The sequence below is a fragment of the Dreissena polymorpha genome, chromosome 6 (genome assembly GCF_020536995.1).
Source record: "Dreissena polymorpha isolate Duluth1 chromosome 6, UMN_Dpol_1.0, whole genome shotgun sequence".
Lineage (NCBI taxonomy): Eukaryota > Metazoa > Mollusca > Bivalvia > Myida > Dreissenidae > Dreissena > Dreissena polymorpha.
Genome location: NC_068360.1, coordinates 115705390 through 115730334, shown reverse-complemented (window position 1 = coordinate 115730334; position 24945 = coordinate 115705390). Strand labels below are relative to the sequence as shown.

The 24945-nt window shown below is 34.7% G+C and overlaps 2 protein-coding genes across 2 annotated transcripts in view; both read left to right on the top strand.

Moving 5' to 3' along the window:
* Positions 1 to 20269, top strand: part of LOC127833257 (uncharacterized) — a 114502-nt gene extending 94233 nt beyond the window's left edge. The window contains exon 4 of the mRNA XM_052358424.1: positions 19453 to 20269. Within this exon, the coding sequence (XP_052214384.1) occupies positions 19453 to 19982 (530 nt within the window). The 3' untranslated portion in view covers positions 19983 to 20269. The remainder of the gene's footprint in view (positions 1 to 19452) is intronic.
* LOC127833252 (uncharacterized) overlaps positions 1 to 24945 on the top strand; it is a 124724-nt gene that overhangs the window by 66701 nt on the left and 33078 nt on the right. The gene's annotated exons all lie outside the window — the stretch shown is intronic.

Genomic DNA, 24945 nt, shown 5'->3' with positions numbered 1-24945 from the left:
CTAGAGCAGAATCATTTGTCGTCTGCTGCAGACAGGCAGTGGTAATCGTTCCTAGCAGAGTGAGTTGTGGTTCTTGCCGTACTTAAGTCTTCTAAGCACCTACTGATTTGCATTTTTTACCCATTTTCTTGAAACGCCGACTAATAAAGTGCGATAAACCGCCTTTAAGCACTTGGCACATTAACAAATAAGAACATTCCACACCTAACCGAGAACCGACGTCTTTAATCGCGAAACTATTACCAGAAATTGAATACCGCCAGAAACAACAATGAGCTCACTTCGATTAAATATAAATACACTATATTCATTGCGTCCTAAGCAATCAAACATATCAACCGAAAATACCAGCGAATACAGTATTATATATGACATCGATCTTATATATCGCCTCAGACATGCGAGAGCGCCACGATGAGTGAAGAGTGTGTGTATGAGAGTTTGTTTACAGGTCCTACTGGCCTCTTCACGAGATTTGTGTAGCCCGACCTGAATGATGAATGAAATGGATGTAGTAAAAGTTATATGAACACGATATATCCGTACCAATATCCATGTGAGCATATACTAATAATAATTAATTTTTTAATCGCCATAAGCTTGAAAATAAACGTAAATAGATACAACAAAGACCAATTCGGAGACTTTAAAAAATTTAAATTACCTCCCCTGCAATAGAAAATATATATGGAGACTCGCATTCTATGGAATATCAAAATCTCAATATATCTTTCTCCGAAATTTTTTTCTGGTAAAAAGCATCTTAAATTTAGCTGTATATTCGTATGTAATTAATTAAACAAGAGTTATAAAAAGGCATTGCAAAAAATATCGCGTTTTACTTGAATAAGTTACCCCCCTTAAGCCTATCGGAATATCAAAAATACGTATATAAACAAAACTCGTTCCTTGCATAAGTGATAATAAAGCGCGTGCCCGTGCCACTCGTCCTCCAAATACTTACTAAATATAGTACAACGTATCTACAATCATTGCGACTAACTCATACCTCAGTAAATAAGTAACCAGGATAAATATACGTTTAGGTAATTAAGATATAAAACATACATATAAAAATTTACATGTTCCCTGTCTGCCGAACCCGATCCATGGACTATAGCCACAAGAGGTTTCTATGTACCTATGTAGCCGGATTGCGCCCTCAGAGCGCCCAACACCGACACAGATCACGCTACTCTCCGGTCAAACACAATACTGCATAGGACTGCTGCCTTTGTCACCATATTATCAGAATCATTAACGTGCAAAATGGAAACTTTCAACTGTCCTTTCACTTCATACATAAGCCATTGCCGATCTTCAATGACCGCTTATTTCCGAGAGATGCATTTTATTTTTTTCAAACTTCGAATTTTGATATATGTTTAACTTATTCATTTAGATTACATTATTTTCACTATAAATATTGACTTTGATCCAATTATCATCTGAAAAATACGATTTCGCGATTTCTTCAAAGATCGAGCGAGCCTTTTTACCTGTTTACTTATATATATCTAATTTAAGGTTACACAGATGTAAAGTTGTCGTGGCCGAGTGGGTAAGGCGATGAAATTGAAATCTTTTGGGATTTTCCCGCGCAGGTTCGATTCCTGCCGACATCGCATACTTTTTGCGACGCGTTTTATTTCTTTTCTAACGTAATTTGATTTAATATAGCACATAAGCTATGTTTATTGTTAAATATGTTGAAAATTGTATGCACATCCTTCAATTTTAAAATTAAAACAACGTTATGGCTAAATTGATTAATTTACTGCTGAAAATACGAATGATGCATGTTGCATTTTTATTTTTATTTCAAAAAGTAAATGGCAAATCTGTCTATTTTTTGGTATTTTTGCTGTATATAGTGTTTCTATAAAAACTTTTTACTTGGCTGAAATCACTTACATTTCATGGCGCTATTCCATAGATTAAAATTTGTAAAAAATAAATGTCTGTAAAACTATACTTATTTCATCTTGTTTAAACTTTAAACACCTTTACTGCATCTGTACACACCAACTGCATGCCCATATTTGGAAATTTGAATGAATTATGGAACTTTTATATACCCCAGAGGTGAAAATAAACTGTACAAAAGCCGAGCGTGAGGGTGGTTTTGAAAAAATCGGTTTATTTTTTTTTTATCAAGGAAAGCTACCTACAAATTTGCATGTAGTTTAGTGAAATGATGCTGATTAGGAAAATAATTAATTAAATTATATTTGGATATGTGCCCATTAGAGGTGCGCAAGCTTAAAAAGGTAGAATTACCGAAATTCCCGTTCTTACACGTTGTAGCATGGATCGGGTATTGAACACGATACACGTGTGTATTAGCACCCTACTGTAGTCCCGGCGGGGTTATCAACTGCACCAATACACCGGTAAGCAACCAGGGGAATATCATATGAAAAAAGAACTATCATGCATGTTTGATTTGTTAAAGTGTGTCACAAAATTTCCCTAACTGCCGATGTCGGCTATAATTTCGGTATAAACATGCAAAGAAATTAACATATATATATAATGTTAATGCCGATATGTTATTGGACATTTTGTATGTCAAATGTTCATTATTTGTATTAAAATTAAGACGATTGTATTGAACACGATACACGTGTGTATTAGCACCCTACTGTAGTCCCGGCGGGGTTATCAACTGCACCAATACACCGGTAAGCAACCAGGGGAATGTCATATGAAAAAAGAACTATCATGCATGTTTGATGTGTTAAAGTGTGTCACTAAATTTCCCTAACTGCCGATGTCGGCTATAATTTCGGTATAAACATGCACAGAAATTAACATATATATAATGTTATTGCCGGTATGTTATTGGACATTTTGTATGTCAAATGTTCATTATTTGTATTAAAATTAAGACGATGCTTATTTGCCAGAAAGCGTTTATTTCAGATTCAAAACAAGCAATAATCATACATAATACCAAAATATAAAACTAACAAAATGACAACACTCTCGCTTAACGCAACGTTCAGAAGCACGCGCACTTAACAAAATTATTGCAACTAATGCAAGCTGTAATTAATATGTGACTACTTGCTATACAACCAGTATCATGCGAAAATTGATCTTATTTAATTGTGGTTCCCTCTTTGAATTTATGTTGCCTGTCGACTTTTAGAATAATGTGTCAGTAATAAATGTTTTTCTTCAGTTTCACATGTTTTTTTAAGAAAATTTAGTGAAAGATGCAAATGTGTCTTATTTATTTTTTTCTGTGTCGTCAATGTATGTTATTTATATGTGACTGCGTGCTTATTTTTTTTTCAAGAAATGAAAGATGCAAATGTGTCTTATTTTAATTTTATCCATGTCTTAAATGTGGCTTATTTATATAAGATAAAATGATATACTGCCAGTGTCATGCAAAAAAGGATCTAATTTCTTAATATCCACATTCACGCTTTGTTCTTTATTAGCACCGTCTTTAATTAGGCTATCTATTTAAAGTACAGATTACTGTGAACTTAATAATTGTGCAACGGTGATGTTGATCCATTATCGTTGTTAATTTAAAATGTAGACAACAAGTTAGCAATTAATGAAATCAGTTATTTTGGAAGTAAATCTATTTTTTTCTGTACAGTAGCCAGGTGGATGTGTATTGAGCGGATAAGATAGGGATCACCACAACAAGTTTCTAATACACAGTATAGACTTCCCCTATTATTATTAATTACCTGATTGGAATAAATAAAGTGTTAAAGATCATTTCATGTGAAAAGCAGGATTTCTGACATAATTTCAATCGTTTTGCTTTTATGCACAATTTCATGGAACAATGAATATATTGGCGCGATGGAACACAATTTATAATCATTTTTTAATTATGTGTAATTTAATTCGCATCTCTCCCTTAACTCGTTCAATGACACGTGAACTTATATCAATTATAAAACATCACGTGCATCATTAAATATTTTTTTTAATTATGAAAACATATATGTTCTACATGGTTTTGTTTAGTTTTTTTTCTCAACCAGAGAGACATTATAAAACATTGTTATATATAAAGCGCTTTACTTTTCTACATTACATAAAGATATATCGATTTTTTTGTTAAGTGTACGTGCTTGACATATTTATAAAAAGGCAGTGTTTATTTTTGTAATAAAATCGAAAATTGACATTTAATTTGATGCAATCCACATTGTTTAGCGGCCAAGCGCAGTATTCCGCTCTCGGCGGCCGATGGTGTATTGCAATATATACAATGAAAAGCTGGGTTTCTGACATAATTTCAATCGTTTTGTTGACGCGGAAGTGCTTTTTGGTGGCCAAAAATACTATTGTTCCCTTTATTTAAACCTAAATCAGTATTTTTTTACACTTGAAGGTTTGTACAGCGGGGATTTCGGCACCGGCGCGGGTTTATGTGCTTGTTAAGAATTACCGAAATCCCCGCTAAGAGGCAACATATTATCCTGATTTATGCTTTGATTAAACATTGATAACTAAATTGCAAAAGTGTATAGCATATTGTAAATAAGGTAGTACGATATCATTTGTTTCATCAGATTTGTTTGGAAAATACTTTCTGAAGACTAATTATTACTATGTCATGTTATATTTACATATACTTTTGTGTAACCAATGTTTTAAATGTACATTTTACCTTTTTTACATTCGTTTACACATTTTTCACATTAATAAACTATTTAATAATGGAAAAAATATTCTGATAAGAGTGTTTAAATGATTAACACTAATATGATTGTGTACAAATCAACATTAATGCAAAGCCAAAACCCAAACATAATGACATATAGACCCTTTAAGGCGTAATATGGGGGATTGGCGTAAACATGGGTGATTTCGGCTCTGGGCGTACGAATGTAGCAGTACCGAAATCCCCGCTAATTATTTTCCAAAAGAAGTAACCGAATGGGAGATAATACATGTCACTGGTTGCTAATGAAAAAAAACACTATAATAATTTTGTTGACACTTGAAGGTTTGTACAGCAGGATTTCGGTACCGGCGCGCGTTTAAGTTCTAGTGTAGAATAACCGAAATCCCCACTGAGAGGCAACTTAATGCTGTCAAGAGTGCTTAATAATTAAAATTAATATCATTTTTTTGCACCTTAACATTCATGTGAAGTCAAAAACCATTCATACCGATGACCTATTGACCCTTTAAGGCGTAAATATGGGGATTTCGGTACTAGGCGGGCGAATGTAGAATTACCGAAATCCCCTTTTCATCATCGCACATTAGTGTAACATAAATTTTAACACAATATATGTAGGGAAACTCATATGATTCGCGTAATGTGAAAATGATTATTATGCTATAATTCGACCACGAAACTTGACGTGACTTAATACCGGACATTATGGAATGGAGCTACGCTTGCCGTATTTGACATAAGACCCATTTTCGCAAATTATCTTATCAATGCTTATATGAATTTGATTGCTATAATCTAATGCGTATTCGACACGGAATTATTGTCAAGGTTTTTCATTTTGTCAATATTTATCATAGCAGGGGACATTGCTGACATCAATATGGATACTGTTTTCATTTTCTGTCGAGAAATGATATGACTTATTATCAAGATTATTTTATAGTACGGTAGCGTTCTCTTCACAAGTGAGATTTATTTGTACTGGTAAATTGCTCTTATACTCACCATTCGGACTCGACGATCGGCTCGAATAAAAATATTAGTCGCTTAAAAGTACAAATTCATCATATTGAGCACGATTATTATTATTATTATTATTATTAATATTATTATTATTATTATTATTATTATTATTATTATTATTATTATTATAATTATTATTATTATGTAGCTTTTAGAAACTTATACCTTAAAAAAAATCCCATTGGAAAAAAAAATCCCATGGGAAAAAAAATCCCATGGGCCAAAAAAATCCCATGGGACAATAAAATCCCATGGGATTTTTTTATTATTTTAAAACACGATATAACGCGTTGAAATCGCGAGAAATGCTCATCATTTGTTAAAAGGTAGTGTTTCTGAAGGTTACATGAATAAATCTCTAAAAATCAGAAAAAATCCCATGGGATTTTTTTTTCCCATAAAAAAATGGGATTTTTTTTCTATCAAAGTAAATTGAACGAAAATAAGCACAAATGCTTTAACAATGCTTAAAATCGATAACTAAGCACAAACGAACGTGTTTTATGTTTTTGAAAATCCCATGGGATTTTTTCTCCCATAAAAAAAAGCTGGAGAAAAATCCCATGGGAGAAACCAAAATTCCCATGGGATAATGAAAAATCCCATGGGATATTACAAAAATCCCATGGGAACCCCAACTTTGCAAATAAAGTTCATAGTGAAGAAAACGCATTTAACAAGCAAAAATAACCAATTATTAATCACAAGTTAGACTTTTATCTTATACTTTATCACAAATAAGCAAACCTTCAAGAAAAAGGGTACTTAAGTTTGCGAAATTTCGGTTTCGCAAAGTTTTTCCGGTGGCCGTTATTACTCAACGTTTGCCTTCAATGTATCAAATAGGGCAAAACAATGATAATTGAATAAGCGGATGATTTAAAAGCAGGTAAGATGAAGCGCTAAGGCAAAAATTAAACAATCTTATTTGGAAGTGAATGAAGACATCAATAAACTGCTGCCGGTTAGTTCTGCTCTTGTCGAACATGGAAACTCTCAACAAAAATATAGCATCGCAAAAATTATCAAGGAGAACATAAAATATACAGAAACCCATATAACTGAGCAGCGAAGCACACATGTCACTTCAACTTTCAACAGTTATAATATGTTCTTAAGGAGTAAGAATGCATTGTAAATCTGCAGGTAGAACGACACCTTATGTCTCTGTGATACAGTAACATTGCTTTGCACAAAAAGCTACACGGCAGATAGTCTTTTTTCCAATGTCTGAATTTTTAATGCTGGTTATGAATCGCACATTTCATTGTTAAAATGTAATGTAAATCGCTTTGTCATACAATTCATATAACGATGGCTTCAAGTTAAATCGTCACATCTTTATACTGTAATTCACTTTCTTATCTTGAAGTTTTTTTTCAGAATTTGCATGTTGACCAAAATCAATCCCAACTGTATTTTATACATACATCAAGGGATTATTTACAGCTTTTGCCAATTCCATAAAACTGCACGTTGCCCCGGACCTTATGTGGTTATGTGGTTTTTGATATATACATTTACTATTTTAAATGTTCTCATTTCAGGCGTAATGCAAACACGTCCGACGATAATACAGGGCTCTTCAAAAGCTTAAAAGGAAACAACCAATTTAAATAAAGGTATGAACACGTGGCTATTTAAGCATACACATTGAGTCACATTATGCAAATTGAAGCTATACAGTGAATGTTCAAAGATTGACGAATTGACAATGTTCCAACTGTTTGTCAAATATTACAAAAATAAAAAACTGCTTACACAATAGAGCAATATTACACTACATACATTATGCACTAATGTTTTTAACGAGTTATCATCGTTTTATATTGATATAAAGCGTTATAAGCGGTACTTATGAAGCGTTACAAACTTGAAACGAATGAATAGGATATTTTTCTGTTACTCCTTAAAAGTATTGCGTCAACGCATGATTTTTTTCCAGACTAAAATCTGAATATTATAAATATCTCAGGCTAATCGATCAGGTAAACGTAGTTTTTATTTTAAAAATACTTTTCTCTTTGTCATAAAAAAGCCGTTCAATTACGTTTAATACATTATGTAAACCGTTTATTTAGAAATCATACTTGTAAATTAGCCGTAACGTAGCTACAAGTAACACAGCTTTGGATTGCATTTGAGGCCAGTTGGGTCAAGGTCAAAGTCACCTTAGTTAAAATACAAAAACCGTTTTCTGCGTAATGAATTAAATTTGGATGGGGTATTGCGCTTATATTGCATGTGTGCGTAGCTTACATGAATACCTAGCTTGAGATTCCAGTTATTTGCATAAATATCGTTAAATTTGCAAACATGGTTTCGCGGCATTGGCATGTTTAATTAGTAAGATGCTGATAGTGGACGCCCGCAAAGAATGAGCCATGATATTGTTGTGTGCGAAAATAATCGACAACCTTCTTCATCTTACTGGAGTCCTTTTTACGTTCAATGATTACTGCAAAGTTAGGGGTTTTGGTTTGCAGTGTTCGTATCTAAAATATGTACAGCAGAAACTCGTGTGTTTAAACAGTTTTATCTTAAGTATCTATTTACATTAATCATATATGGTAGATACATCAATGTTTTGCATAAACAGTTTATTAAAAACAAAAACTGCATTTTTTACTCCCATTTTAATGTCCTCCCAACTCGGCGACCGAAGAGACCAATACCCCATTTGCGAGACGTTAATTCAGGCTTCCTGATTGTATAAATGCCGTGACGCTGCTACGTAATTTTAATCTCGGACGCATAGGCTCACTTCCCTACTGTGCATACGCAAGATAAAGTCCGCAGACGAATTAAATTATTTTTCAAAAGGTATACGTCCTTGAAGTTAAAAAGAAAAGTAGGATTTTAATGTGATTACGTCATTATTGTACGAACATCAACATTATAAACAGCGTTTTTAGCATATGCAATACAATGCCTGTACTTGTTTTGTCATGCTTATTCTATGTTCAATTCCGAATATGTATACAAGTATATAGTTTTAAGATGAAACCGTTTGGTTGCTTATCAAATCCGGTGGGTTAGCATGTTGAAATTGATTTAAATGATGTACGGAGTGAGTGTAAGAGCACAGTTACGTGTTAACAATATTGTATGGTGATTGTTGCAAATATTTAGCGTAAGCTAAATTTAGCGTGCACATTTTGGCAAAATAGTACTACATATTTCCCATTATACAACATGCAAAAGCGCACTGGAGAGTTGAAAAGCGGCATATGTGGACACAAATCTTACTTCCTGTAGTAACAGTTTTGCTCTGTTCTAAGTGTTACGTCCGGGGTTAAAACGTCTAAACATATCGTAGTTGTCTGCTTTAAGCGTTACGTCCGGTGATTAAATTGTGAAGCGTACTATAGCTATGGGTGTAATAAGCGTATAGTTGTGTTTTAGTGTTTCCTTTTACGTCATATATTGGTTAAGTTATTGTTATTATTGTGGTAATGTTGATGTCGATATTGACGGTGATTGTTGAAGTGCTAGTTGAAGGCTAGGAAAGCAACATAAGTAATACATGATACATTAGTAGCAGAAGCAATAGCAGCAGCAACAACGACAACAGTAGTAGCAGTAGCTGAACATCGGTGGGTATAGCAGCAGCATGAACATTTACAACAATATTTTGTGAAGGTTATCGAGCTTGTTTCAGTTAATGCAGTTGCAGAAGCGTCGCACATAAGGTGGACGGCCTGGTATAACACGGACACGCCCACTTCCGGTGATGATGATGACGAGAGGGTCGACACAATCCGCCGGGTAGGTACATAGATAATAATAGTATTATGTTGATATTGTTACCTTGGTTGGTGTCAAGGTCTGAACTTGGTAATAACATGGGAATTTAACCAGGGTGCGAGTCGTGGACTGACCGCCAGGTATCGCGTTGTGACACACTGTTAGTTCGGTCCACGCGAGTACCATAGTCTCAATGTATCATGATGGTGGAACCATGAAGGGTATTATGTGTATGCATTCTTAACAAAGATTGCTTAACTTATAGTGTGCGTTTATGTTTACCATGTTTAATGAATATACATTATTTTCATTATTATAAATATCAGTTTTCAATGAATTGTATATTGTTTATGGATTAATCTTATGGCTTCAATAATGTCAGAATAGGTTGATAATGTTAGCTCATGTGCGTTGCAGTTGATTATAGTACCGTAATTACTCTGAATTTTCGGACAACCCCTTTTTGACCAAAGTATTTTTTTCGTGGCTCAAAATTCTCGGACATACGGGTTTTCGCTCTAAATTTTCGGACAGTATATCAAACAGTGCTAAGAAAACAGATTTGTGTCCTGTTTTCGCATATTTGGTGTGAGTTCGATCATGCGTTTTATAACCGGATTAAAGTGATATTATGGGCATTTTTCACTGTTTAATTGAGCTAAAAAGAATTTACAGGTCAAACGAGTTAGTTAAAATATGGTTACTGACCAATATCTGCAACTCTTCTTGCTTCCAGTTGTTTATAAAATATATATATTATATTCGATATTTTACATGGCTGGTGAGTCCCCTAAGCCGAAATGATCCGTAAAACAAAATAGTGTCTCTGTGTCGTATGAACGAATATGCACTAAAACGTAAATTAGATTCACGTCGTTTATCGTATTATTTCTGTCGTCAGATGTCGAAAGTGCGGTTGATATTCAAATGTATTATTGTTCTCTTTCCGGGATATTGTTTTAGTATGTTGATGTTGCATTAACAAATATAAGTGTATATGCAGTGAAAACACCAAAAATAAACAACGGTTGCGATAGACAGCTATAAACTGTTAGATGCTCATAATATCCCTTTAAGGTCATAAAACGTTGCAGATGAATGCCTGAGGGCAATCGACCATTACATGTTTGTAATGTGAACATGGGTACCATGTATATACCAAGTATTTTACCTCAGAAAAATAGCCGTGACAAATACCAACCGCTCCAAAAAGTAAAGCACCCTGTTGCGAGTTATACAAACAATTAAAGGTGTTAGACGACGACTGATGAACAAAAATAATTGATAGTTTGCAGATGTTCATTTATTGCATTAATATTACGTGCATGCTAGAGTAACGGTAAATCAAATGTTCACCTTTGAACCCGATCGACAAAGTACAACCGTGTAGTAACTGTCATTTAAAAATAAAGCTTGTTAAATTACTTTAAATAAAGTGCAAACATATTTAACACAATTTCAGACTATACAGCGTTGTATTTTACGAGCACTCATAATTTACAGACACCTGTATTTAAACAAAATAAAAATTTTCGTATCTGAATTTTCGGACACAAAATAATAATTATTTTGAAGTGTCCTAAAACTAAAAGAAAATTCGGTATGTCTTTCGGGCGAGTTATGCAAGGCTTAGTTTCGTCGCCCTGAAGTTCATTTAACCCAGCCCGCATGCTGGTTAAAACGTGCTGCGCCTTGGTACCTCTTTCTGCATTGTTAATGAGAAGTTTTGCGACGCTTACATTAATATTTTCTTATATTACTATAAGCAAGTAACATGTAAGAATACTTAATTTTGTACAATTGTTCCAAGAAAATATTGGCATAATGAGCGTTTTGTTTTTTATCATTGGAGAATTTTATTATGATTTTAAGCCCAAACCTATGTTTGTTGTTAACATGGTACGCCGGCTGTTAACTTTTTTTTATTTACGTAAGCAGATGATCCACTTGAAATATAATTACAATACAAAACAGAACTATATATAATTCTATCAAATACAAAATCGATACGGATGTAGTTTTTTAATTAAAATATACTAAGTATCCAGTCCCGGAACACCGATACGACAGAGGAGGCAAATGCCTTCGGACCCGGCGACTTTAAGGGGCCCCGTTAGACCGTGGCGAAAGAAGTGTGTTACTTACTTACTTATCCTAAGCTAATGAACAAAGCAAATTATTTAACATCAACCCTATGTGCAGAGTTAATGCATAACTAGTTAAATACGTAAATATATACAGACAACATACCTATAAAAATACATTGTCACATGTTATGTTTTGCAAACCTCGGCACTTGTAGGATCATTTAAACGAGTAAAATCGACTGGGTACTGACCTCTAGTAACACAAGGCCGACTTGGGGCCTGAGGCATAAGCCCAAACAATCTGACTATACCTATGTGCCTCCACGGTGTTATGTGACTACCAATGTGCCTCCACGGTGTTATGTGACTACCTATGTGCCTCCACGGTGTTATGTGACTACCAATGTGCCTCCACGGTATTATGTGACTACCTATGTGCCTCCACGGTGTTATGTGACTACCTATGTGCCTCCACGGTGTTTACCCGGCACTGCGAGTATCAGCGTACGGTAGTTGATTTGTATGATAAACAAGCTATTGATAAATATCAAGTGGCACACATTATTACTATATGAAATAGATATGAAATAGTACAATGCACTCTTTATGTTACCATTCTGTCTCAAAACAAATATTGTTGAAAAGCGTTCGCTTATTGTCTGATTCGTTGGGCTTAACATAGTTGAAATTTAATAATCAGTCGAAGTCGATTTTTTAATGTTTCTTTTTATGTAACTGTCACAGCTGCAATTAGCGTGTATGTGCCCTGGCAAACTGTGCGACATAAGGACGTACTCTTCCGGACGAGTATTTTACAATAAACCTTAACAAATCTAAACATAAGTTTAGGATTATGTCAGCTCATTGAGTCGTCCAATATCACGTTTGTTTAAAGATTGGTTCAGCCACTATACAATATTATGTTTTGTAATTGTGTTTTCATATGTAAAAGAACCGAACGAATTCAATTAAAGGTGAACAACCTTGGATTGACTTCAGGTTTCAAGTCTTACTTGACTGAAGCACAGATTTGATCTATGAATTAATGGACCTTTAAGCACGTCGTCAGTGAACGGCCAACACGAATTCATTTATAATCGTTTTCCATCAAAACGGCTAGAGCGTAGAATGTTGTTGGTAAATAGATCAATTAAGCACAGTCATGTACGAGTGAATTTAACTACAAACATAATATTTGTTTGAATGAACAAATTTGTAGAAAATAGGCTTTTGTTAAATCAAGTATCAAGTGCGCGTTTTAACAAATGGTTATCATTAAATCAACTTTTCTATTGAATATGTGACGATGATGGATGTGTTGAATGTGTTTTTCACAACCATTTTTTTCTCAATAGAGTTGTTTTTCTATGTTTAGATCATCACAATCACGTTTAAACGGCACGTACCGATTAAGCGGCTAGAGCAGCGACGGTGTAAATTAATACTGTTAATATAATATGTAATGTGTAATTACTGTTTTCATTGTTTTAATTGAAACCCATAAAAGACATAGAAGACGCACTCGTGAATTAGGCCATGAAGATATAAAATAAATCATCCGTTTGCGCACTAATTATAAGCTGATTGTTTCACTTAGGATGCAATAAAAATGAGACGCGGTTAGAATGAAGCGTGTTGTTTCAAGATTAGTGCATTTATCACTAAAGAACGAGAGGCATATTGCGCATGTTCTACCATGTCGTTAAATAATGAATATGATTGAGAACATGCCCGTGAATGAACGAACTGTCGAACATGAATGAAATTGAAACAAAATACCATTTTTTACTTGTTTGCCCAATGTATAAGGAGCCCAGAATGAAATATTTTAAACCTTATTACTGTTACTGGCCTACCCTAAATAAATTCGAATTGCTTCTAAAATCAACATGTAGTACCACCTTATATAATATTGCCAAATGTATATATAATGCCGAGAAATTGTAAAAAGGCACTGATTAATTATAAAGACATCATTTATATATTTGTTCACTAGAATGAATCAACCTCACTCTTCATTTACGAATACTTTATGTATAATGCTTCACTTGTGTCATTATAGATAAATATGTGATGCTAAATACTGTTTTGTATGTTCTGTTGACTTTGTACGTCTCCACGTCACTATTATTTATTGTGCTGTAACATTGTATAATGTTTATGCAATACAATTTTGAACTTGGACTTGAGATATGTGAATGAAAACAAGCCGCTTTCTTCGTTTTTTATCGTTTATTGTAGACACGACGTTTTGACAAAAAATAATCGTGATCTCTTTGATTTGTGCATGAAGGTGGAAAACTATTTGTTCACAGATATGATCGGAGCTATGGTAAAGTTTATTTATATACAGACAGACAGACAGACAGACAGACAGACAGACAGACAGACAGACAGACAGACAGACAGACAGACAGACAGACAGACAGACAGACAGACAGACAGACAGACAGACAGACAGACAGACAGACAGACAGACAGACAGACAGACAGACAGACAGACAGACAGACAGACAGACAGACAGACAGACAGACAGACAGACAGACAGACAGACAGACAGACAGACAGACAGACAGACAGACAGACAGACAGACAGAAAGTTTATTTGAGTCTCACTTTTATACATTCATGGTATATAAAACATGTAGCAAATTAAACAAGTTCATGTATAAAACCACTCTAAAAGAGTTACGAGAGACTATAGAATGTATGAACCTATGTCATATAAGATGATATTACTAAACAATAAAACGATAGGTAAAATAATAAATAAAATATTTATCTACGTTTGTATGTACAACATATACACAAATATATCTATGAATATATAATATTTACAACATCATTATAACAAAATTCAATATTAATTATTTATACATGTAATTAGGTCTTAATCTTAGTATTTCATGACAGGTTTTGGCACTATATTTTACCATATTTTCATCGGATAGTAGGAATGAAATCTTATCAGGCACTGAAAATGAACTGAAATCATTATTGATGGATGTCGCTTTTAAAACAATTTCATTTCTCAAGGTATTGTACAATGGACATTGGAGTAAAACATGGGTTTCGTCTTCCACCATAGTTTTACAGTAAAAACAAGTTCGTTGTTCTAAAACAATTCCCTGGTAACGGCCAGTTTAAATTTGTAAGGGTGCTACACCGCACCTGAACTTGGCTAAAGCACTTCTTTCATTTCTTGTTATAATTCTATTCATAACATAAGGTTCCGCTTTAAATGTACTTTTAAAAGTCTTATAAAGGCGTAATTTATTTCCACCTTTACTGTGACCGTTACCAGTAACTGAATTAATTTGATTTTGCCATGTCAGATTTAATCATTTGACATATTTGATTTGAACAGATCAATTATTCGTGTTAATTGCGATTTACTGACATAGGTATTTATGTTTAAATCATGTTCAGTAAACGATTTAACGGTCTTTTTAACAAAATGTGGCCAGCATTTATTGTGAGAAGAAATAGCTCTAAACATAAAATTGTTGAGTCTATTTGTGTCCATATTTGAGAGTCTAATCCAATGAGTGATAACGGCTTTCCACTGTTTTACTATTGGTGGCGTCCATCCAATGTCCCCGTTCACAGCGGCATTTGGCGTGTACTTCCCGACTCCCAGGAAGAAGCGGGCATCTCTATGTTGGACTGCATTAATGCACGAGAACTCTCTGGTCCCCCATATTGCGGCTCCGTAGCTAATGGTAGGCCAGACACATGCCTCGTAGATTTTTGAGAATACTTCGTATGGCATCCTGCCCAATGCTTTAAACTTTGCTATGATGAGACCAAGGGCTCGTGTAGCTGACTGCGCTACATGTTTTGCCTTCACGTTATAGTCCAAAGTGTCAGTTAGCATTAAGCCAAGATAACGGTAGCTTTCCACGCATTCCATAACGTCATCATTGCACTTGAAATTAAAGTTCGTTTTTTGTTTGGAAGGGGGTCGAAAATGCATAATCTTCGATTTATCAGTATTAATTTTCATATTATTTATATCGCACCACTTTGATTATAAAGTTAATAGGTGTTGGAGATCATCCTCGTTCTCTGCGATTAAAACTAAATCGTCGGCGTAAAACAGGTGACTTATGATTTAACCGTTAATTTTCACGCCCATGTTTGATTGCTCGAATATCTCGCTTATGTCGTTGAGAAAGAGGTTAAACAAAGTCGTTGAGACCAAACAGCCTTGTTTTAATCCCGATTTTACGTCAAACCATTCCGAAGTGTAATCATTTACCCGTACAGCACATTTATCGGATGCGTAAAGGGATTTCAGAGCATTTAAGAATTTACCGGTTCAACCGTAATTATTTTCTAGCTTGGACCATAATATATGTCGATTGATTCGGTCATAGGCTTTAGAAAAGTCCACGTATGCCACAAAAGTATCTTTCTTGCTTTTCTTTCGTGCATCAACAATATTTGTAAGAGTGGATAGCTGATCGATGGTACTTCTTTGTGGGCGAAATCCGTTTTGAGTGTCGGATAGAATATTGTTAGTTTCTACCCATTTTGTAAGTCTTTTGTTAAGCACAGAACAATACGCTTTGTATATAGCTGATGTTACCGTTATTCCTCTGTAATTACTTGGATCTCTTTTGTCGAAATTACTACATTTAAGAATTGGTGTAATAAGTCCGTATTGCCATGTTGAAGGTACACTGCCGGTGTCGAAACAAACATTGAACAGGCTGTGTAGAAAGTATATCGTGAGCTTATTATTTAAAGTCTCCGCTGGTATTCCATCATGTCCGGGGGCTTTGTTTTTATTTAGTGATTTAACTGCTTTTTCGATCTCTAATATGTCTATACCGTTATTTAGTGTATGTTGTCCAACAGACAGTGGTGATCTAGCTTCGAATGTGCTATACGTTTCTGTCGTCGGTTCGTTATAAAGTGTTTCAAACGACTTTTTCCATTTATCAAGCACCTGTTGTGGAAAGGTTGATATTGTACCGTCCTCAAAAATAACTTCCATTGGAATTAATTTGTTTCGCTCTTTCCCTATGCCGATATTTCCTATTTCTTTCCAGAAATCGTGTCTGTTTGTGTTGTTACATGCTTTAAGCAAGTTTTGTTGTTCTTCATACCAATAGTTTCGTTTTCGTCTCTGTACCGACTTGTCAAAATGTTAACGTTTCTGAACGTATTCTGCTTTAAGTCTTTGTCTTTGAGCTTTGTTTTTACATTTTATCCACATTTTTTCACTTATGCGTAAATCGGACCACTCCGACGTCAATTCATTGTTCCACCAAGGTTTACTAACTCGTCCTCTTTTCCCGTTTGCATTACTAGGGGTAACCACCCTTGGGTTTAAATGAGTATTCATTTCCGTAACCAAAATACTCAAAAACTCAAAATACATGTCAAGTACAGATCCTTTTGTATATCAAAACACTTTTTTCTATCGATTTTACAAAATGCGTTTATAATCACAAATATTATATTATATATTCAGATCTTCATTGATAAGTTATGTTTGTCGTGAAATCTCCGACAGCAATGCGACAGATAGGTTGCTTGTTAGTAAATACACATTATTTTTTTTATCATGAAGTATGGTTATAATGCACTCAAAGTCTATTCAGGCACAGTTATAAACTATGTGCTGTCTTCGTTAATAACTATATGTAGTGATTCTATTTTTATTTTTGTTGATGCTTTTTGGTCAGGAACATTAAAAAGGGGGCAAAAACAACATAACAGTAAAGTTGCTCTATTAAAATGAGTAATTTTACCAACGAAAAAGAGTTTTTAAATGTTAGAACCCGACAGCCGTCTGACTGCAATTTGCATTTATGAGTGCAATCTTGGACTTTAATTCATTCATTTAACAAAACGAAATCAACGCTAGCATAGTACACACATTCGAATTAGTTAATATGTTGTGTTAAAACTTAGATTGAGAATCGGGTCGTTCGTATAAGCGGGACCTTATGTTCCCCGGATCCGATCCAAAATGTAAGAGATGATGTAAGGCAGGGCGACATAATATTTTATAACGTACAATTTCTCATGTTTCGCATAACGTATGCTAGAATGTAGGAGCACTACACTCTCCGTAACCTTTCTAGTGGCTGTTAAAATCATGAAACAGTAGTGAAATGTTGCTTAAACCAATATAATATAATAATGCATCTTAAACCGAGATGAAACACGTCTTGTATTGAAACCGATGTACTTATTTTAAAATAAACCGTCTGCTATTGCATATCATTATTAAACGTGTCCCGAATGCACTGTTAAATACTACATATTACGATAAGACTTGAATAGTCTATTAATAGAAACCGTTTTACGTGCTTATGATTGATTACAGTTAAAGACCGTGTCATGTATTAACAAATATGTCTGTCACTTTATACCCGCGACCCTAACTCTGCATCCGAAAGAAGATGAGGCATGGGCAATACAAAAAGATGACGTCACCATGGCTACGTCACACGGACGACCCCGATAGATGTTAAATGTCCCATACAACCGTTTTACCTTTTATTCAATCTACGTAACATTCCAAAGCCGTGTACGGACGTTTTTACAAAATAAAAAATCAGATATAACTCAATGACAATAATAATGTCGATGTATTTTGTCATTCACAACAAGCTTTTTATTCGCGATTTCAGCGCGGCTTGCAAATCTGCGGCGGGTACTCTCCAATCAACACCGAATGTCGTGACGTTGACAATCACACGTTGACGTTTGACGCTTTGTCCGGGCAGCTTGCAGGCGACATCCTTGATGAGCCATGTACCACAGCCGGGATTTTCTGTAGAGACTCCGACCAAAGTAAACCTCGCAAGTGTGCTAACTATGCAATCCGGTTCATGTGCTCTTGTAAGTAAAACGTTAATGAATACATTACTATTAACTGCCAACGACCGGCTCTTCTTTATTTTGAACTAGCCATGTCTTGGTGTTGTTGAATGAACACACGAGCAAAACGTGAGTGCGTGAGTGAGTGAGTGAGGGCGGGAGAGAGTTAGTCCAAACCGCTCTATTTATTAATATGACAAAAAACACATAACACCACAAATAGCTAAGAAAAAGTTTGAGTTTTGCCCTCACGGACTAAGCGAAAATTTGATAATTGTGTGAATGAATTTACACCTTTAAACTATATCATATCTACCCGTAGTATTACAGTTAAATGAAGGTAAGACAACACTATGTTCCAACATTTAGATAAAGTTGTATATAGCTGACACCGCATATCGTCATATTTTGGCAATGTATCGATGTTCTACATAAATATGAACCAAAAGCACTGTGAAAAGGGATTAAGTCCGCAGTCCGCACATGCTAATCAGGGACGACAATTTCCGCCTAAGTTGGATTTTTGCCAAGAAGAGACTTTCTTTGAACGAAAAATATCATAGAAGCGGAAAGTATCTTCCCTGATTAGTCTGTACGGACAATTTATGTGTGTTTGAAAAAGTAACCATAGTCATCAGTAAGATTGGTCAATTTTTTTAACAACTACAACCAAAACTGACGGATACGTAACGATAATGAAAACACACTTCTTTACATTTTATTGATCCAAGTTTGTGCAACTCAAAGGGGACATATATTTTGCTATTATTTTACTATGTTAAACTCAGGTTCATGATTAATATTTGCTTTTCTTGTGGACAGATATACAACGATCATTGTTTTCATTTTCTGAAGGACAACTTATTTCCGCAATATCATACGCGGTCGGCTAATATTTTTTCTCATGCGTTGACATTGAATTATAACTCGATTAACGAACTCGTGGGTGATTTTTTCAAATTAGAACTGCAAACCGTTTCATATTGACCAGTAATCGAAAATACTTACTCATACTTTTATATCTTAGCTATTTGAGTGCAATTTGTTTAAAGTGATATCATTCCAAAGTTCTTTTTCTATATTTTTAGCTATCCCGGACAGCTACGCGCCCCCAAATATTGGCGTCATAGGTATTGTCGCTAGACTCTCCGTTTTTGTCCCCATCGCGTGCGTCGCCATCTTTCACATTTCGCGCGTCTGCCTTCGGCCGCGTCGGTCGGCGACGGAAGTACTGGTTTCCGGCAACAGCAGTAGTGGGTCTTGCGATCAGGCAGATCTACCTCCGTCGTATTCGTTTCTGTTCGGAGACACGGTGAGGAGTATTAGCGCAATAGAATTTCGATCGCAGAACTCGGTTACTGGCCAATCTAATGCAAGTTTACGTGCCTCCGTTACTCATTTGTCATCAGGAACAGATTCTGAAGCATACAGTAGCATTCAACGTGGAGCAACTGTGCTAGGCATACATGAAAACCAGTCAGTTGTGTCCTTATCGCCAGACGCACTTCCGTCTGGGCCAGCAGCCCCTGAACCGGGACCGAGAAGACAATCCGAAGCGGAGCGCCCTCGGTTTCCCGATATGCACATATCAATATATGAAATAATTTCTCGTCCGTAGTCGCGGGAATCTCGTGACGTCACTCGGTCGCAAACGCCAGATCTTAGCTACGCGCGCACTCCCCCGCCAGATTATAAAGACGCTGTGGTAAATCTCGGCTCAGGGGAGATAAATACTAACTATATACTAGATGCCAAGGAAAGGGAAGAGTTACATTAATCTGATTCCAGTTAAGTGTGTTCATATTGTGTGTCTAAATGAATAATCACTTAGTCATTGTGAAAACCGTTTATAAAGCGAGTTGCTGTTTAAACCCTGTGTATTTATATACCTGTTGTGTTATGATAGACGATATTTCTTCAAGGTATGTTGTAAAGGTGAATAATTGGTTCAATTACCGAGACACCCACTTTCGTGTGTGAAAGCTCTATGCTCACCTATTACGATCTTGTTATGGTTCAGCTGTCACGTACAATATGTTTATTTTGATAATAACCCTGTGACTGTTAGTGCCAATTTATAAAAATAAAATCCTTGTTTATAGTTCGTATTTATACAAAGACACACGTATTTATAGGTTGTGTGTATAATAATAAAATTAATGCTATTGCATTCGGGTGAAATGTTTATTTTTTATTCAGTTTTGAGCAAAATGATAATGGTTTAAGACACATTGTTCACGGCCACTTTACACGGTTCAATACAACAAACGTCATCGTTAGGTCAGAGAAAACAATTCTCAAAATGTTTTGGATATGCATTTTTATAAGTCTGCATTATCTATGTAACAACCGAGTGTGGCAAGCTCAGACCGAGAAAGCATAGTTTGAAAACAAATCTTGCAAACTACGACTTACGACTACAATTGGATGTTGCATACAGCCTCTCGGTTTGGGGATTTCTAGGGAACATATTATTAAGATTTTGTGTTCAATAAATCTATATGAACCGTGCTCTGTGAAAAAGGAGTTTAATGCATGTGCGTACAGAACAGTCCATATCAGCCTGTGTAGTCCGCACAGGCTAATCAGTGACTACACTTTCCGCTTTTATGATTGTTTTTGTTAAAATAAAGTATTTTCATCGCAACAATCCAGTTTAGACGGAACGTGTCGTCCATAATGAGCATGTGCTGACTGCACAGGCTAATCTGGCCCGGCACTTAACCCACATGCATTAAAACCTTTTTTCACAGAGCGCGGCTCATATTATCCTTTTGATGCCCAGAACGAGGTCAGTTGTTACTCAAGGTACATAATTTGAGCAAATTATTCAGAAGATTCCCCTTAGACGATACATAAAAAATGGCGCTAATTATGGTATAAAAGAAGTCATTTTTCTTATCTTGAATATAAATGCATGCTGTTATTGAGTATCGGAGTTGTTAAATGAGCTTCATATGTAGCATAACTCTGTTAAAATGGGTTTAATGCTTGTGCGTAAAGTTTCGTCCCACATTTGCCTGTGCAGTACGCACAGGCTTTTAAGGGACCTCACTTTTCAATTAAACAAAAAATATCATTACATCGGAAAGTGTCGTTCACAATTAGCTTTTGCGGACGAAACAGGCTAATCTGGGACGCCACTTTACGTCCATGCATTAAAACCCCTTTTTACAGAGCAATAGTCATATATATGAACAATATAAACATATTTGCGATTTTGGAAGGAATTGTGGGCTATTTCACCTTTAAAACAGTGCCATTTCAAGTTTTCAAGAATCTTTAAACTTCTTTTATAAACGTAAGTTCTATGAACGTTGGTTGCAACGTTTATTGTGTCGATGAGGGACAATTTACAAATAATATGGTAGTTCTCTAAAATAGTTAACAAGGAAACAGCCGTTATAAATAAAGGTGACTTTGTAAGCATGTATATTTACTCATATGATGCATATTCAATTTAGTATTGTTTTTTGACAGATTGACCAATTTACATATTCACAAATTAAAACAACTACGGCTTTTAAAGCATGGATATTACATCGCATAATGCATATTCAATACAGTTTTTTCACAGATCGACATATTGACAATTTTCCACCTTTTTGTAACCGATTCACAAATAAAATAAAATGTATTATTAATTTAGCAATATTACACTACACACAAACAAACGCTGAAAATACTTATACGTTTATAAATAAGTGGGGTTATGAAAAGAATTTATGTGTTTGAATATGTTGTGTCTGTAATTTTTGTCAAAATTTGCGCGAACACGTGAATTGTTTGTATAAGAGAAAGAATGAATTGTACAAGTGCAAGCAAAGCAACACCTTGATTCTCTGTGATACAGTAAAATCGCTTTGCCAAAAAGCTACACGGCAGGTGTTCTTTTTTTCAGCGTCTGAATTGTTAATGCTTATGATCGTTGTTTGTTTACAACTTATGTAAATTGCGTTCGCATAATATTCGAATTACAACGGCTGGAAGTTATCAAATCGTCACATATTTATATTGTAATACAGTTTCTTATATTGACCTTTTTATTTTATTCTTTTGAATGTTGACCAAAACCAAACCCCACTGTATTTTATGCATAGGATCTAAAGATTGTTTACAGCTTTTGCCGATTTTAAAAAGCTGTACGTTGCCCCGGAACGTGTGTGGTTTTGATATATACTTTTACTATTTAAAAGTTTCTTCTTTCAGATGTTGTGCAAACAAGTCCGACGATAATACAGGACTCTTCAGATGCAACCAATTTAAATAAAGGTATAAACACGTGGCTTTTGATGCATTGACATGGAGTCGCATTATGCAAATTGAGACAATTAAGGGAATGTTCAAAGATTGACGAATGGACAATGTTCCAACTTTATGTCAAACATTAAAAAAACTGTACACAAAAGAACACTATTATAATGAATACATTATAAAATAAAGTTTTTAGGAGATATCATTGTTTAATATTAATACACTTATGAAGCGTTACAATCTTGAAATGATTGGATAACACATTTATGGGCTGTTCCTTTCAAAATCGTTGACAACGCGTGATTTTTTTGCAAACAAACATCTGCATATTATTATTTTATCTCAAAATAATCGCTTGGGTAAACGTTTTTTTGTTGTTAAATACCGTTATTTTTGTTAAAAGAAAGCTCTACAATTACATTAAAAAGATCATGTATACCGTTTCTTGACAATAATATAAGTGCATATCAGCCGTTACATAGCTAAATAATGAAAAAGCTTGGGATTGCATCAATGACCTGTTGGGTCAAAGTCATTGCTAGTAAAAGTACAGCTGGTCCTTAATGCAATTACCAAGCTTTGTCATTATTTAGCTATGTAACGGATGGTGTCTAAAATTAGATTATTCTAAGTATCTCTGTACCTTAATCATATAATGTAGATAAAGGAATGTTTTTGCATAAACACAAATGAACATTTCAAAAAGAAGTTAACATCTTTATATATATTTAATTAAAAATATATTAATTAATAGCGGTATTAGTTTCTTTCATTTTTCACATTAATGCAGTTTGCACCACTGCTTGTTCTTTACAAGATTAAATTTGATGTATGGAATCGTTCTTGCCATTGATGCCCTAAGCCTGTGCTTTGTATTGCATTTGACTTTTATTTTTTACTTTTGATAACAAGTTGCATGTCGAGGCCTACGCTGCCTGGATGAAACTAACCCACTGTGTTTAAATTATGTTACATATTTATTAGGATTACTGTTATTCTTGTCGCAATCTCTTGAAATTTGTAAAACAAAAGTTGCTATGTTTCAGACAACACATCTAAGTTCATTTGCTCAGGAAAACCAGTTTTTTATCGTTCAAATACTTTTATTCAATTTTACTAATTAATATAAATAAAATAAAATCGTTACTTGAAGTGCTATGAAACTTCGAATAAAATTGCGCGAGTTTCCTGATACAACTTTCAACGCTCACTAAATACAGCGGATACTGTTAATAAAACCAGTATGCCAGAAATTGTCATGTGCGCTCGTAGTTTTGAAAATGCTGAAAATGTTTTGTTCAAAGGTATTTCAACTATTTTGTTACAAGGATCCGCTTCAAAATTAACGATTTTCGTTGTTTCGGAAAACCGCCAGGGTGTTAAAATGTGTACATGAATATTAAAAAAACTGTAATGTGTCGGTATATCGGTACAGTCACCAAACCGAAGAAATACCCCCTTAACCTATTGTTATTTAAAGGAACGTGTATAAATATATTATAAATACTAGATTATAAATTCTTATAAATATGGTATTAATTACACATTATAATACATGCTAAAACTACTAAACAATAGAATAGTGTATGCATACGTCAGTAAAATTAAAATCCGCATTCCGAATTATTTTTCGGAAAAAGTAAGAACGACTTATATATTGTGTTACCATAAGTATTAAAAATATGCTCATATAAGCCCTTACCCAAGAATTTCTATGACATCTGTAAATGGGTTAAAACTAGATTCATATGTTATTTTTACCTAGCTACTTTTTCCCGCAATTTTGTGAATTATTAACGTATGCGACTTTGACCACCCCTACGATTTACGCTTATGACAAGAAATGAAGTCAATGACTCCTGTGTATACATTATTCATCATTTAAAATTGCGAAGTATTATTTAAGTCAAATACGTTAACTAAAATATTTCCCTGACCTATTTCATTTGTCATTGAACAATGGATTGATGTGATATTTGATCTATTTATTTAAGGATATTCTCGATTAGTTATGATGTTGATCAGACTTTTTTCATTTAGATTGTTCAAGTGACAGCGCTCAGTCAGCTCCGATTAAACCAGTCACCCTGGAGCTGCTCGTGTCCGTAGATATCAAACAGACTGGAGATGATTGGTTTGTACCTCTCCTCACTGGGCTTGACTTCCTACCAGACGGGAGATTGGTAGCCGTGGATTACAAGAATTTGAAATGCATCATGATGAATGACCGACTACAGATACAAGGAACGCCGTACAAGTTCAATACAAATCCATCTGACGTTGTATGTTTGTCTCAGTGTGAGCTGGCAGTAACGACCAATAGTAAG